Consider the following 14733-nt stretch of genomic DNA (forward strand, 5'->3'; position numbering starts at 1 on the left):
TAAAATTGATTAAACTCTTTAGAATCAAACACTTACTTGATTGGGCATCGGAGTACCTTTTCATGAATACTGACAATCTTGAGGAAATTAAACCGTAGAAGAGGAATGGTCAAAAATAAGAATAAATGAGATTTTTGAAAATCAAATGGATTAGGCTAGTATTCGGCCAGACAAAAACATAACAGTCTACTTTTTATTTCAATACATTTAACAATTGATTTTATGCATTAAGAGTTATGCCATGTATAATTATAATTGATTTAATTGACACACATGAACCATTATCAGTGTAATAAGATCATGAATCATGATTATCTTTCTTTATAATTTGAATTTTGTGTAAATATTTCGCACAACCTTAATAATAATAATAATATTTTTCGCTTTAAATAAAAACCTTAAGAAGAGTAGAAAGAATATAAGTAAAAGAATAAACAAAATCATGTTTACAGTTACTCGTCCATAAAAACAATAAATATTAACAATTACTTTAAAAAAATATAAATTATAGCTCAAGAAAAAAAAATTCAGTTGCATACTTATCAATTATTCCCATAATGCTCCAGATCCAATACATTAAAGATAAATCTCATGAGCAACGAACTGTCTCAGAGATTAGAAAGCTACAAATTCGAATACACTAATTAATAAGAGGAGAGAATGTGGAATAAAGTACACTACACTAATCCAAATAATAATTTTTACAAAGTCAACTTTAACAGAAAGCATTATCCGAAAAAGCAAACACAATAAAATATAATTAGACAGCCAGAAGGATCGTAAAACTAAGAAAGCTGTCGTTAATAAAAAAATATGACAAAGTTTTGTTTTCGTGAATGCTGCCATAACATAAGGGGTTGAGTTATTTATGGGAATATTCTGTCACAAAAAGTTGAGCTCCAAAATTGTAATGTCTAAACAACATTCGTTAAAGTGCCTTATGTGTTATACAAAAGTAAATTAATCAATATTGTTTTCAGATGTTCACTTTTAGTGGTGCAAATAGACTTTAGTTTAATAGCAATTAATATATATATATATATATATATATATATATATATATATATATAATAAACTCTATATTTGACGTAGATATTATTATGATGCTCGCGATACATTTTAATGCCGTCTAATAAAAATAAATGGAATAATATGTAAGAAAATAAGACTTTACCTAATTCTTTACCTACCCTTTAGTTAATTACTAAAACCCTTGTTTAATCAGAATATTGAACCTCGACAAATATAATATTTCAATTTTTTTAATTTTAAACTTTTGCTTCTGCTTGATTTGAAAGTTTGCCATTTAAGAAAAAGTGGACACAAATAAGTATGTTCATCATTAAGTTTAAAAGACCTATATAGAAAAAGTTGCAATAATGCATGCAAGAGAATAAATCCACTAATTTCACCCACAAGTCCTATTCTCAGGTGTGCTATAAACTCCTTCTTTTAGGATATATACTACAAATCCTTTGTAAATTCTAATCCTATATATGTGAAAAATTAATTATGACCTTAAATTCATAGATCAATTCACTTGGTTTATTATTGTTTCGGTACACCCAATAAGTCTTACATCACTTAGGAGTTGAGGTCAAGTGCATTTTAAATACTTCTACTTTCGGTTTTTTCCCAAACTAGTGCAATTTTTTTTCCAATTTCCTAAAATGGTGCATTTTTTTTAAAATTTCCGGCAGAGGTAAGTCGTGAAAAAATGGCACGACTTCATCCTGAAGAAGTCGTGCCAAATTAAGGTGAATTTGATTAAAATAAGCTGAAGTTGTGTCAACATGGAGAGACTTCTGTGTTATGAAGAAGTCGTGTCATATTCAGACGACTTTAATTAACATTTAAAGCAAAGTCATGCCAATATGGAAAGACTTCAATATTAAATTGTTAATGAAGAAGTCGTCCCATATTGGAGAGACTTCAGTGTTATATTGATAATGAAGAAGTCGTACCACATTGGAACGACTTTAGTTCGAATAAAAATTAAATATTTTTTAGTCATGTTAATTAGTTAAATAATAATGCATATAAGTAATTAAAAATTTTATGATGATTTTGGTTTCTCATAATAGGGCATGAAAGTTATCTATGAGAACCTGTGCCACAAGGAGGTCTTCTTCGTGTTGTCTAGGTCTTAATTGAGGGCTCTGAATTGGATCGTCATCATCATTATCTTCACCTAGACCTAGACGACACCGAAGAAGACCTCCTTGTGGCACAGACTCTCATAGATAACTTTCATGCCCTATTATAAGAAACCAAAATCATCATGAAATTTTTAATTACTTATATGCATTATTATTTAACTAATTAATATGACTAAAAAATATTTAATTTTTATTCGAACTAAAGTCGTTCCAATATGGTATGACTTCTTCATTATCAATATAACATTGAAGTCTCTCCAATATGGGACGACTTCTTCATTAACAATTTAATACTGAAGTCTTTCCATATTGGCACGACTTTGCCTAAAATGTTAACTAAAGTCGTCTGAATATGGCACGACTTCTTCATAACACAGAAGTCTCTCCATGTTGACATGACTTCAGCTTATTTTAATTAAAATCGCCTTATTTTAGCACGACTTCTTCAAGATGAAGTCGTGTCATTTTCTCACGACTTACCTCTGCCGGGAATTAAAAAAAAAAACTGCACCATTTTAGGAAATTGGAAAAAAAATTGCACCAGTTTGGAAAGAAAACCTCTACTTTCATTTAAGGACAAAATTACAACGAAACTATATGCTCTAAAGCAAACAGTACCTCAAGGGAACTCCATGGTGGTTCCTTTAGTTTATAAATACTAAAATGGATAAATATTTACAAAATAAATAATTAAAATAAAGTCTGGTTCATACTAATGTTTTATACAATACTAATTTTATAGATAAATGTTGTTTATGGATAAATAATTTTTTACATTTATTTTATTGATTACATTATATTATTTTAATGTTTTATGCAATACTAATTTTAGAGGTAAATGATGTTTATGGATAAATAATTTTTTAAATTTCTTTTATTGATTATATATTATTTTATTTTAAAACCTTTATTACGATTTACTCCTCAATCTCTGTCTATTTATATATATCACTTATGTGCATGGGAAAAATACAAAATACACAATACATCAAACACTAGAGCTCATAACAATGATGTTCATAAAGTTTCAGATATTTTTCGCTGCATTCGATCCATCTAATGGATTGTTATATTTTAAGAGAGAAGTACAAATCATTATGTTTTTCCCAGTGGAGTGGGAGCATTTTCTCTCTAAAGATAGTGGTATGCGTGGTTCAACCCAAGTTATTTCTACTTCTTACTATTTGAGTTTATGAATCTTTTGTTATCCATATATTTGTTTTATTCTTATTATTAATTAATTATTATTTTTTCTTTTGATTATTTTTTTCCTAACATTCTTAGAGGAAAAATTATTTATGTGGGTAAAATTTTCTTTTTTTTTCTAGTAACAAAAAATAAATTTTTGGTTCTTTGAAATATGATTTTTTTTCTATTTTGTGATATATAGAGTTCCTAATTAATATTTTATGATATTTCTAATAAAAATATTTGACGGACATATTTTAAATATTTTGTCTAATAATATTTATAAAATAATTTGTTATACTAAATTCTTATTGAGCTAAGGAAAGCACTTGAATTAAACTATTTGTAAAAAAGAAAAAAAATGTAAACTATCAATATGAAAAAAAAAGTTTAAAAAGTAAGATATTGTTATAATATTTATAATTTTTTTAAATGATTAAATTATTATTAAAGTACTTCCTTTCATTTTTTCTAAAGTTGTAAATATTTTTGTTATTCAGACAAATAATTTTATTTAAATAAGTTATTTTTTTATTTCTCAATTTAAACTATATATTTTGAAATTGGTTTGTAAAGTTTTCATTATATGTAATTATCCTATAACATTATATAACATTATGTAATAAAATATTATTTACTTAAATTTATAATATATCAATTTTTTTTTAATTTGGATTACGTAGAAAAATTAAAATGTAATCCAACAAATAATAAAAACAGTGTAATAAGGTAGAAACTCATGAAATGAATTACTTTTATATATTTATGAATGTTATAAATTACTCATAAAATAAAACATTATGATAGTTGATATGAAAATTTCTTTGAAGTCATTAGGATCTCCCTGAGCTAGACCCCTTGGTCCCCAAGGTTATTAATTAGTTGCTAGTATAAATTTATTGAGTAATAGGAACCCTTTGAATCGTGTCTTAATTTATTGCTCACTTTTGCATCATCCCATTGACATCCTAGTTACTTGATAAAATTGACCAAGGTGTTATACCTTTTCTATGTTGCTACAAAAGAAAACCAATAAGTTTTCAATTAATTTAAATTTTCAACAATGAATAAAATTATTTTTTGAATAGTTTTTTTTTTTTTAATGAGATGAATAATACTTTGGCCAAGCATGAGTTATTTCGGAGCATCTTCCTTAGCCACTATTATTTCAATTCAACTCTGCCATGCATTCTTAACACAACAACGTAAAGTTGTGGTTGCCTCTCCGGGCCACCTTTCCTGTTATATTGCCTTTGACTTCTATCAATGGTCAATCATCCAAAACAACTAATTATATTTATCTCGGAAAATTATATCATGATTTTTATTTTTTTATTCTCATTATTTATTTTTTGACGTAACTTAATCGGTTACTGATTAATTGATTAATGTATTATTATATTTTTTTTTAAAAATTAATAACTTATACTAATCACGTTAATCGGTTACCGATTAATTGATTAATGTATTATTATATTTTTTTTAAAAAATCAATAACTTATACTAATCACATTAAAAAATAAATAATGAGAGTTAAAAAATAAAAATTAAAGTATAATTTTCCATTTAGTAACTTGATTCAAACTAATCATCGTAATTCTATTCTGCAAATGCCTTTTTTTCGGATCAAAAACTTTGTGCTCTAATTTTCTCTGGCAAAAAAACATCTACTAATGTAAGCAATTAGTTACATTTCTGCTGCCATTAACAAACATTAATTATGTTTATTTTGCAGAGTGTCTAAAACCAAATTTCATTAAACTACTTTTCCTTATTCTTGAAATCTTAATTTTCTCGCCATAAAGTCCACAACACGAGGTATATTCTGTGACGAAAGTTCAACTTTTGAAGTGCGGGGCAATTTGGGACGTAATTTACAAGGCTAATGAAACTTCAACGTTAAAAAACTCTATATCCGACGAGGCTATAGTAATATCCAATATATCGAAAATGTAGAAATAACTAACTGAAATAAAATGGATTAGGAGAAAGAAGAAAACGCAGTAGTCATAGGTTTTACTGTATGCAAATTATTTCGTCTGAGTGACGCAGTGCAGCCTTGTGGTTTTACTACGTCGCATGTTGTGACCCAAAACAAGCCACGAACAAGGCTGGGAATTTTGAACAGAGACCATGTCAATAAAAACTGGTCAATCATGGGTTTCCTTATTTGATTTTGACTCTTTCCCCTCCCCTTGCTTTCATTATAAATACTAACATAACGCATCTAAATACAAACTCCACACAACTATTTCTTCATCAACCACCCCACTCTCATAAACACACACTACGAAAAAGAAAACCACAACTAACCCTTCATGGCTTCCATACAAACCTCGTCTCTACTTTCTTGTTCTTCCTTGTCTTCGAGGAAAACAATAAATGCTGCAATCCACGTCCCAAAACTCCCAAGATTTGATGTTTCACTGCCAAAGATACGTACTATAAAGAAGGCTGAGGAATTGAAACCAAGATTGCCAGAAAAGAATACGCAGCTGCACGATTATATTGATGAACAACAGCATTCTGCAAACTCTGATGCCCTTGTCCAACTCTATGCAATCCTCGAAGCTGTGGCCGACAGGGTTGAAATGCACAATAACATTGGCGAGCAACGTGATAACTGGAACACGCTGCTTTTGAACTCCATCAACATGATTACACTCACTGCAACAACCATGGCGGGTGTTGCAGCCACGTGTGGAGCGGGTGCACCACTTTTGGCTTTGAAGCTTTCTTCTGCGCTGTTGTTTTCAGCCGCCACCGGGATGTTACTCATCATGAACAAGATCCAGCCGTCTCAACTCACGGAGGAACAACGGAATGCTTGTAGATTGTTCAGGAACCTTCAGAGCGAAATCGAAACCACAATTGCACTTGGGAACCCTAACGAGGATGATGTGAAGGGTGCAATGATGAGGGTTTTGGCGCTTGACAAAGCTTTTCCACTTCCCTTGTTGGGAGGAGCCATGCTTGAGAAATTCCCTGAGAAGTTTGAGCCTGCCGTGTGGTGGCCTTCCAAAGTTGGCGAGGGAAAAGGAAAGTCACAGAGAATGGGAAAAAGGAATGGATGGAGTGAGGAACTAGAAATGGAAATGAGAGAGGTTATTGAGGTGGTGAAGAGAAAAGACAGTGAGGACTATGAAAGGCTTGGGAACATAGCGTTGAAGATTAACAAGAGCTTGGCCATTGCAGGTCCTTTACTCACAGGAATTGCAGCAGCAGGATCTGCATTTGTAGGCAATGATTCATGGTTGTCATTAGTGCCTCTGATGGCTGGGTCATTGGGTGCAGTAGTTAACAGTTTTGAGCATGGAGGGCAAGTAGGCATGGTTTTTGAAATGTACAGAGCCTCTGGTGGGTTCTTCAAGATGCTGGAAACCTGTGTTGAATCAACTTTGGAAGAGGAAGATTTGGAGAGAAGAGAAAATGGGGAGCTGTTTGAAATGAAGATGGCTTTGAAGTTGGGAAGAAGTGTGTCACAACTGAGGGAACTTGCTTCTAAATCAGCTTCTTATCGCATGGAAGGAGTGTTTGAAATAGACGAATTTGCTAGCAAACTCTTCTGAGAGAAAACATTTGTTCAATACATGTTCTTTCATTCTTTCTGTGCAGTTTCACAAAGGAGCTTAATTATTTACACTGCTTTATGAGAACCAGCAGTGTTTTTGGTCATTTGTTCTGAAACATTTGAAACATATATATATACAATTTTTTATGATATTTTTTTTTATAATGTGGAGCATGATATATTGATATTTTAATCAACTTTTACACTCTCTTCACTTCACCTTTTTATTTTTACTTTTCATCTCTCTTTTTTTATTCTTTGCAAATATAAAAATTTACTTTTTAATGATCATATATTTTCTAAGAAAATAATTGTGAAGTGGTTGGTGTGAGATCGTAACGAGATTAATTTTCTTAGTATAATTGTGACTGTTATTATAATATAAACACTTTTAAGTCATTTAATAAAAAAACAAAAACTTAGAATAATTTGTAAACTAACTAGTATAAAATATAATAAGTATATCATATATAGCATTGATATAAAAGATAATATATCACATTTGAATGTGGAATTAAAAGGTTTGAAAATATAAGTTATTTTTCTAAAGTAAATTTATATGAGTTGCAGTATTATTGTGAGAACACTTGAATTATTTGAACTTAAGATAAAATATCATATCTTAAATAGATAAAACTGAAGATGCTCTGATATTAATAATTGTTGAAAAAAACAGTTTTAGACTCCAATTGTACTTGCACAAATATTTACATTTACTTCAGTTTTTTTTTTTTTTAAATGACTATGTATTATTATACCAATTTAGAGAGGTTTTGTGGGAACAATAAAAGAAGAGCATCAATTAAGTTTTTTTTTTTAGTTAAACATCAAAATGAGCAAAATATAGTTCGTCCTAGCAATGAAGTTCTTTAGAATTCAACAAATTTTTTTCTCTTAATTTTAAAGCTCTTAGATTTTCAAATTACTCTTTTTTAATATATTAAATTAATTATTATTAGTAACACGATCATTTCGATTTATATTTTTCAAGAATTTAAATACGCGTGCAGTATTTAAAAAATTCTAATCAAAGGAGAAAATTATTCTGTAAAATTTTATTTCTATTTATTGCTATTATTTGGTGAAATCAAATTATTGTATTTTCTTGTGTTTGAATTGTATCGTATCATCTCTTCATTGACGTGTGAATAGAATTAAATAAATAAAAAAAGAATGAGTACTTTGTTTATTTGAAATGCATTTTTTAATTTATAGAAGCCAAATTCAAACATCCCTATACCTGATTTTCTGAACTAATTTTAATTTTAAAACGTTGTTTTTTTTGTTGTTGAAAAGCAATGGTCTCAAACCTTTTCCCCACACAAAGATATAATGTATCCTAGTCAAAGTGGTACAAATGTTGGTATAACTTTGGTAAATGGGAACGTTGTCCATCACTATCCACAATAATCCCTCAAAAGGTGGAAAAGGGATCAAGCTTTTGGAATCACAAAAGAAATCCTATAAAATTAAAAACAACTAAATACATTAACGAAATTCGCATATTATCGTCTTCAAATCTTACGATTTAAACAAGAAAATGAGAAAATAATAAATAAACCAATAATAAACTAAAAACACAAATTGATAAATGCAGTATGACAACAACTTTCTATTAATGCTAATATTAAGTGCTAATATTATTATAAAAACCCCTGGTACCCAGTAACAGTAAGACTTATGAACCTTAATTAATTATAATATCATCTACCCATGTGATACTTTATATATAATTTCGTATGTTTTAAGCAAATATATATTTATTGTTAACGAATATACTTTATTCTTTATTAATGTTAAACAAAATTCGAGTAAACGCTTATTTTTATTTTTATAAAACAAGGGGGTTAAGAATAAGTGCTGAATTATTATTTTTATAGCATTTAGGTTTTTAAAGTTTTCTATGGTTAAGCATATATTAGTCCTGAGTTAGGCTTTGTTGAAAGATTTCCCAGTCAAATTAAAAACTGGACTGGTAGGTGCAAATGTACATGTTTTATTTTCCACTCTTGTAATTATTTATTGTCTTTTTGGTTTTTATTTTTTTTATATTATCAAATTTTATTAACATAACTTTATAAATTAGTTTGTAAGATTAAAATTATTTTATTTATATATTGTTATACAAGTTTTTTAATATTTCTTATTTGAAGAATATTTAAAAAAGAAAAATCTCATCGCTCAAATTGAATTCCACTATTACTTTAGGCAACTAGTACGACTTCAATGTTGTTGCATATGCATCATTCAATTTTTTTTTCTCGATCAACAACTTTTTCCAAACTATCCTTTTCTATCCTATTGGAGTTATTTTTACTAGGAATTTATCATTCATCGATAGGGTCAGATTTGAATCCAATCTAATCGATCAAATGTAACTAAAATTTAATATTTTAATTTATTGAATTAATCCAATTTGGTTGTTCGAATTACGCATCAATTCGGTCAATTTCTTCAAATTAAAATTTATACTAAATTAAATTTTTTAATAAAAGAAAAATATTAATTTTGTTTTAAATAAATGACATAAATATAATTAATTTTTAACTAAAAGAACTACATGCATAATTCTAATAATGGTTATTATAATAGACTATGATTTTATAAAACTTACTTCTAAATTTTAATAAAATAGTATCATATCAAAAATTAAATTTTAAATTTTAAATATATTTACAAATTTATCAATATTAAAATATAAATTTCAATTGAGTCAAGTATCTATAAAATTGTAATTTACGAATTTAATGCCAATTATCCATTTTACTCAATTTTATTTATCTAACATTATTCACTTATTCAATCAAATTTATTTTAAAAAAATTTGAGTTCGGATGGATACAGGTTTTTCTTTTTTTCCTCGACGATGATAATTTAAATTGTATTTGGGTTTTTCGGGCTCAATTTTAAATTTTGTTTTTGCCATTTATGTAATTTTTTCCCCTTTGATTTCAATTTACCATTTTTTTTTTGTCAACTGGGAGGGTTTGTGAGCATAAATATTTAATGCTTTATGTCAATTAATTACAACTGTTTTTTGGGTCAATCATAATGATGTTTAACCTTTCTTAAAATCGACAACTTAACAGAAAGACTAATTAGGAAAAAAGAAGGAAGAAGATGAAATATATAAATAAATGTAACAAAGAGGTTATAGGACTAAATAAAAAGAATAGATTGAGAATAAAAAAATGTTTTTCGTAGCATAATAGTCCTTGAATGAATGAGTAGATAGCATGAATAGTTAGTTGTCATACTAGCATAGCACTTAGACCAAAACTGAGTACAAATCTTTGCATGATCCTTATATTCAATATATCCAATGTTAAATAATATTTTTACGTTTGAATTTGATCTCAAATGCATTTTGAATTCAGAAGTCACCCAAGACCAAGATTAACTTAATTATTAATCAATTTTATTAAAGCCAAAATAATTATATTTTCAAATATCTGTTTTTCTCTCTGACCTAGATTAACTTCACTATTAATCAATTTGATTACAGCCAATAAAAAGACAGTAGGGAAACAGTCCAAGACTTACAGTTTCAAAGGATGAAGAAAGCAGTAAGCATTATTTTCTCCTATGAAGAACAAAGCAATAAATAAACTGAGTTCTAGGATTCGACTTATTTTAAATAAATGAAATATATATTAGATGTTAAAATTCTTAGATTTACAGATGAAATTTCACTTTGAGAGAACAAATACTAATAAAATTTAAGTCCAACCACATAATACATTAAGATTATTTTTAACTCAAAATTTTGAAACAATAGGAATCCACATATAACGATAAAATTAAATATATTTACGACAAAATAAAAAATAAATTACAATTTAACCGTTAATAAGTTAATTTTATGCTGACTTCTTAATAAGGAAAAAAAAAAAAACCCACGAAAATTGGGTGTCAAAACCGTACGGCCGAAGAATTTGTCCAATTTACTTTTCAAGAGGAAATTAAGAATAAATTTGCAGCAATTTGACCTTTGTGATATTTTGTTTTCTTGGGGGAGAGGGATGTTAAAGTCACGTATTCTTTATTCTTTGTTCAAACCGAACGATTCATAAGTTTATTTAATGGACCAGGTAAATTTGTTCAAATTCTTAGCATGATGACATATTGCACTGTTGAATTTAAGATACCAGAAAAATTGAGAGATACCGATCTTATTCAAAACATAAAGAAAATATAATTTATGTTTTTGAATGTACAATTAAATTTGTCCTCACTTTTTTGTTTTTAATTTGATACTTCATATTTTTCAAACAGCTTTTATAACGATGTTACGCGTATTTAGACTTGGTACATGATACCCACAATATCCACATTCGCCAATAATAAAAACTGCTTTGGATTTTAAAAGATTATGAGGATAAAACTGATAATGTTTTTGAAAGGCTGAAATTAAATTCACTTAAGAAGAAAAATATTATCAGATCACAATATTTTGATTTACTAAAGTTGATAAAATATTTTTTTGATAAAGAAATGCCACATCCGATCCTTTGCTATATTTTTTAAACTCGAAGTTGTCCTTTTAACTGAAATATAATTCATATTCTATGTTATAAAATATCTATTTTATACATTGACAATTTTATTTTCTCAAATTTTAAACTCAATTGCATTTTATAAAACCCAATAAATTATATAAAAAATTCCACTATTTTTTATTTTATTATAAAACTCAGTAAATTATATTAAAAATTTTATTAAAATGATTTTATATCACAAATTCCTAAATATTTCACTATTAAAATTTGAAAAAAAATCCAATTAACATAAAAGTTAATAGACTAAAATTGTGTATAAAATTAGAAAATATACTTTCAAACAGAAAGAATAACTTTAAAAAGCAAAAGTTTAAATTTATTCATTTTGATGTTAGAGGTCAATCGTTTGTATAATTGATTGATGAAAAAAAATCTTTTATGACTTTCATAAATATTAAAAAGTAGAATTTAAATTTAACTTAACATTATTAAATTAGTTAAAATAAAGTAAGAGTTTATACTTATTTATATATTATAATTCAATTACATTTTTAATTAATATGAGATCTCCAATAATAATAGATACTGGTGTGAATTTACACTTTAAAGTATAAAATATTTGAAGCTTTTGAAATATTAAAGTCATGATTAAAAATGAAACAGGGTTGAAGATAAAAAAGGAAAAAGTATTTAAGTATTTAAGAAAAACAGGAAACTAGCTCAACTACTACCTAAAACGAAAATAGGAAACATAGCAAATTGAATTGGATTAAATGCGGTATACGAGAATAATTAGGTATTTTTTTACGTAAATTTGATACCGTAACAACATACGATTAATATGTTATGTTTTGGGTAATCTTTATAGATTATTAACTTCTAAGTCAATTGTGATTATGTAGGAATATTTTGGAAGGGTATGCTATTTAGTAGGGTAGATAGTGATATTTATTAAAACTGTCTGAATTAAAGTTAAATGAGTTAAGAGTATTTCAAGTGTTCTATATTACATATAAATACTGTCTGGTTAATAAAAAAAAAATCAAATAGTACCATTGAATAAATATTAAAAAATTAAGGAAAGAATATATATTTATTTAATATTTCATTATTAATCTTAGACAGTAAATATATTTTATATTTCCAAATTAAAATATATATGTTAATCTAGTTATTTGTATTTTCTTTTCTCCTTTGTAAAAGCTATAATCCTCTATTTATATAATAAAAAAATTTATATTTTAACACTCACGTGAGTTATTTAACTACCTATTTTTAGGGATAAAATATTCATTTAAAAAATAAATTTTTGTATTTAAAAAAATAAAAAAAAGTGTCAAACACATATAAAAAATTGGATATTGAAATCTACACGATACAAAATCAGTATAAAGGGTATAAAGGGAACTTTCCTGCAGTTTTGATTTATTAATTTCAATGTAATTGTTATTAAGGAAAGGAAAATATAGCGAACAACGTTAGCATGATGTTAAGACCTGGCTATTGGGTACAATATTTTGAACACGAAGGGGTCAACCTGACATAAGCAAATATGTTTTAATGGACCCAACCACCACCTTCATTTTTTTTCTCCCTATCTAGCACCTTCTCTCCTCTTCCACGCTATTATATATACGTATGCCACCTACCTAACCTTCACAATTTCTTCATCCAACACCTTTCACAAACCATACACAAAAATCTTGCAACATGTCTTCCTTACGCGTTTCCATACTAAATAATAACCCTTTACATTCTTCTCCATCTTCTTCCTCTTTCCAGAGAATCAATTGTTCTATCAATGTCCCTAAACTACCTAAACTCCCCTCTTCAGTTCCCAAAGTGCTAGCATCATCTACCAGAAGCATGGTTGAGGAAATGGGAAAATTCAGAGTCAGAGACAATTATAACTCTTCTTTTGCGGAAAAGAACCATACCAGCAAAATAATGCACGATGGTGATCTTTACAACACTACAAATTCCCAGGCCGTTATTCAACTCTATGCAATCTTGGAGGCTGTGGCTGACAGAATTGAAATGCATACCAACGTTGGAGAACAACGTAACAATTGGAACACCCTCTTGTTAAACTCCATCAACATGCTAACGCTCACGGCTTCAACCATGGCTGGTGTTGCAGGCACGGGTAGTTGTGAAGGGGCACCACTTTTGGCTCTTAAACTATCATCTGCTCTTTTGTTTTCTGCAGCCACTGGGATGCTACTTGCTACCAACAAAATCCAGCCCTCACAGCTTGCCGAGGAACAAAGAAATGCTGCAAGGCTTTTTAAGCAGCTTCAGGCACAGATCCAAACCACAATCGCTGTTGGAAATCCCAGTGAAAGTGATGTGAGGGGTGCTATGGAGAGGGTTTTGGCGTTGGACAAAGCATATCCGATGCCTTTGTTGGGAGGAGCAATGCTTGAAAAGTTTCCTGAAAAGTTTGAAGGTGCTAGATGGTGGCCACAAAGAAGATTGAACAATGAGAAAGCACAGATGAAGGGTAAGAGCAATAATGGATGGAGTGTGGAGCTGGAAGAGGAAATGAGGGAGGTTGTTGAAGTGGTGAAGAGAAAAGACATGGAAGACTATGAGAGGTTGGGGAACATTGCTCTGAAGATAAACAAGGGTTTAGCTATTTCAGCACCTTTGCTCACAGGAATTGCTGCATTAGGGTGTTTGTTTTCAGGAGACTCATTAGTTCCTGTGGTAGCAGGGTCCTTGGCTTCGGTGGTGAATGCTCTTGAGCATGGAGGGCAAGTTGGAATGGTGTTTGAAATGTACAGAAACTGTGGTGGATTTTTCCAGCTTTTGGAAGAGACAATTGAAGCCACAATTGAAGAGAAAGACTTGGAGAAAAGAGAAAACGGAGAACTCTTTGAATTGAAAATGGCCTTGCAATTGGGAAGAAGTGTATCACAGCTGAGAGAACTTGCTTCAAAATCTGCTGCATATCGCATAGAAGGGAGGGAGATAGATGAATTCGCCAGCAAACTCTTCTGAGATGAAACATTTTTTAATTTTTTTTGTTTAATTATTTACATACCATTCTTTTCAGAAATGTATATATTGTGTATTTATCTGACATGCAAAAGTGAGAGAGAATATATTTAGATGAAAGTGTAATTTTTTTGGTAAAAGATTTAAGGTGTGGATACATGTACATGGAATGATGACTAGTTCACATTACTTTTAATAATGTTTTTTTTTTTTTTTTCATTCTCTTTTAGCATCCTTGTAGGATATTAGATCACAAATTTAATATCAGTGTAAGATAATGAAGACTCATTTAATAGGCCAGGCGTGCCTATGACAG

General features: G+C 28.8%; 2 protein-coding genes across 2 annotated transcripts; both read left to right on the top strand.

The window, feature by feature from the left end:
* Positions 1 to 5605: 5605 nt before the first annotated feature.
* On the top strand, positions 5606 to 6980 carry LOC114189180 (probable F-box protein At4g22030). Its single transcript, XM_028077886.1, is given in 2 exon segments — positions 5606 to 6835; positions 6837 to 6980. Coding segments are annotated over 2 exon segments (1224 nt in total). The 5' UTR covers positions 5606 to 5665; the 3' UTR covers positions 6891 to 6980.
* Positions 6981 to 13068: 6088 nt separating this feature from the next.
* LOC114187332 (probable F-box protein At4g22030) lies at positions 13069 to 14633 on the top strand. The gene has a single exon (XM_028075551.1). The coding sequence runs from the start codon at positions 13128 to 13130 to the stop codon at positions 14418 to 14420; it is 1293 nt and encodes a 430-aa protein (XP_027931352.1). The 5' UTR covers positions 13069 to 13127; the 3' UTR covers positions 14421 to 14633.
* Positions 14634 to 14733: the final 100 nt, after the last annotated feature.

Source organism: Vigna unguiculata, chromosome 6 (genome assembly GCF_004118075.2).
Source record: "Vigna unguiculata cultivar IT97K-499-35 chromosome 6, ASM411807v1, whole genome shotgun sequence".
In the NCBI taxonomy this organism is placed as follows: Eukaryota; Viridiplantae; Streptophyta; class Magnoliopsida; order Fabales; family Fabaceae; genus Vigna; species Vigna unguiculata.

What these genes read in the sequence shown, in the direction of transcription:
- LOC114187332 (XM_028075551.1), top strand. Translation starts at nt 13,128, where the DNA reads ATGTCTTCCTTACGCGTTTCCATACTAAATAATAACCCTTTACATTCT.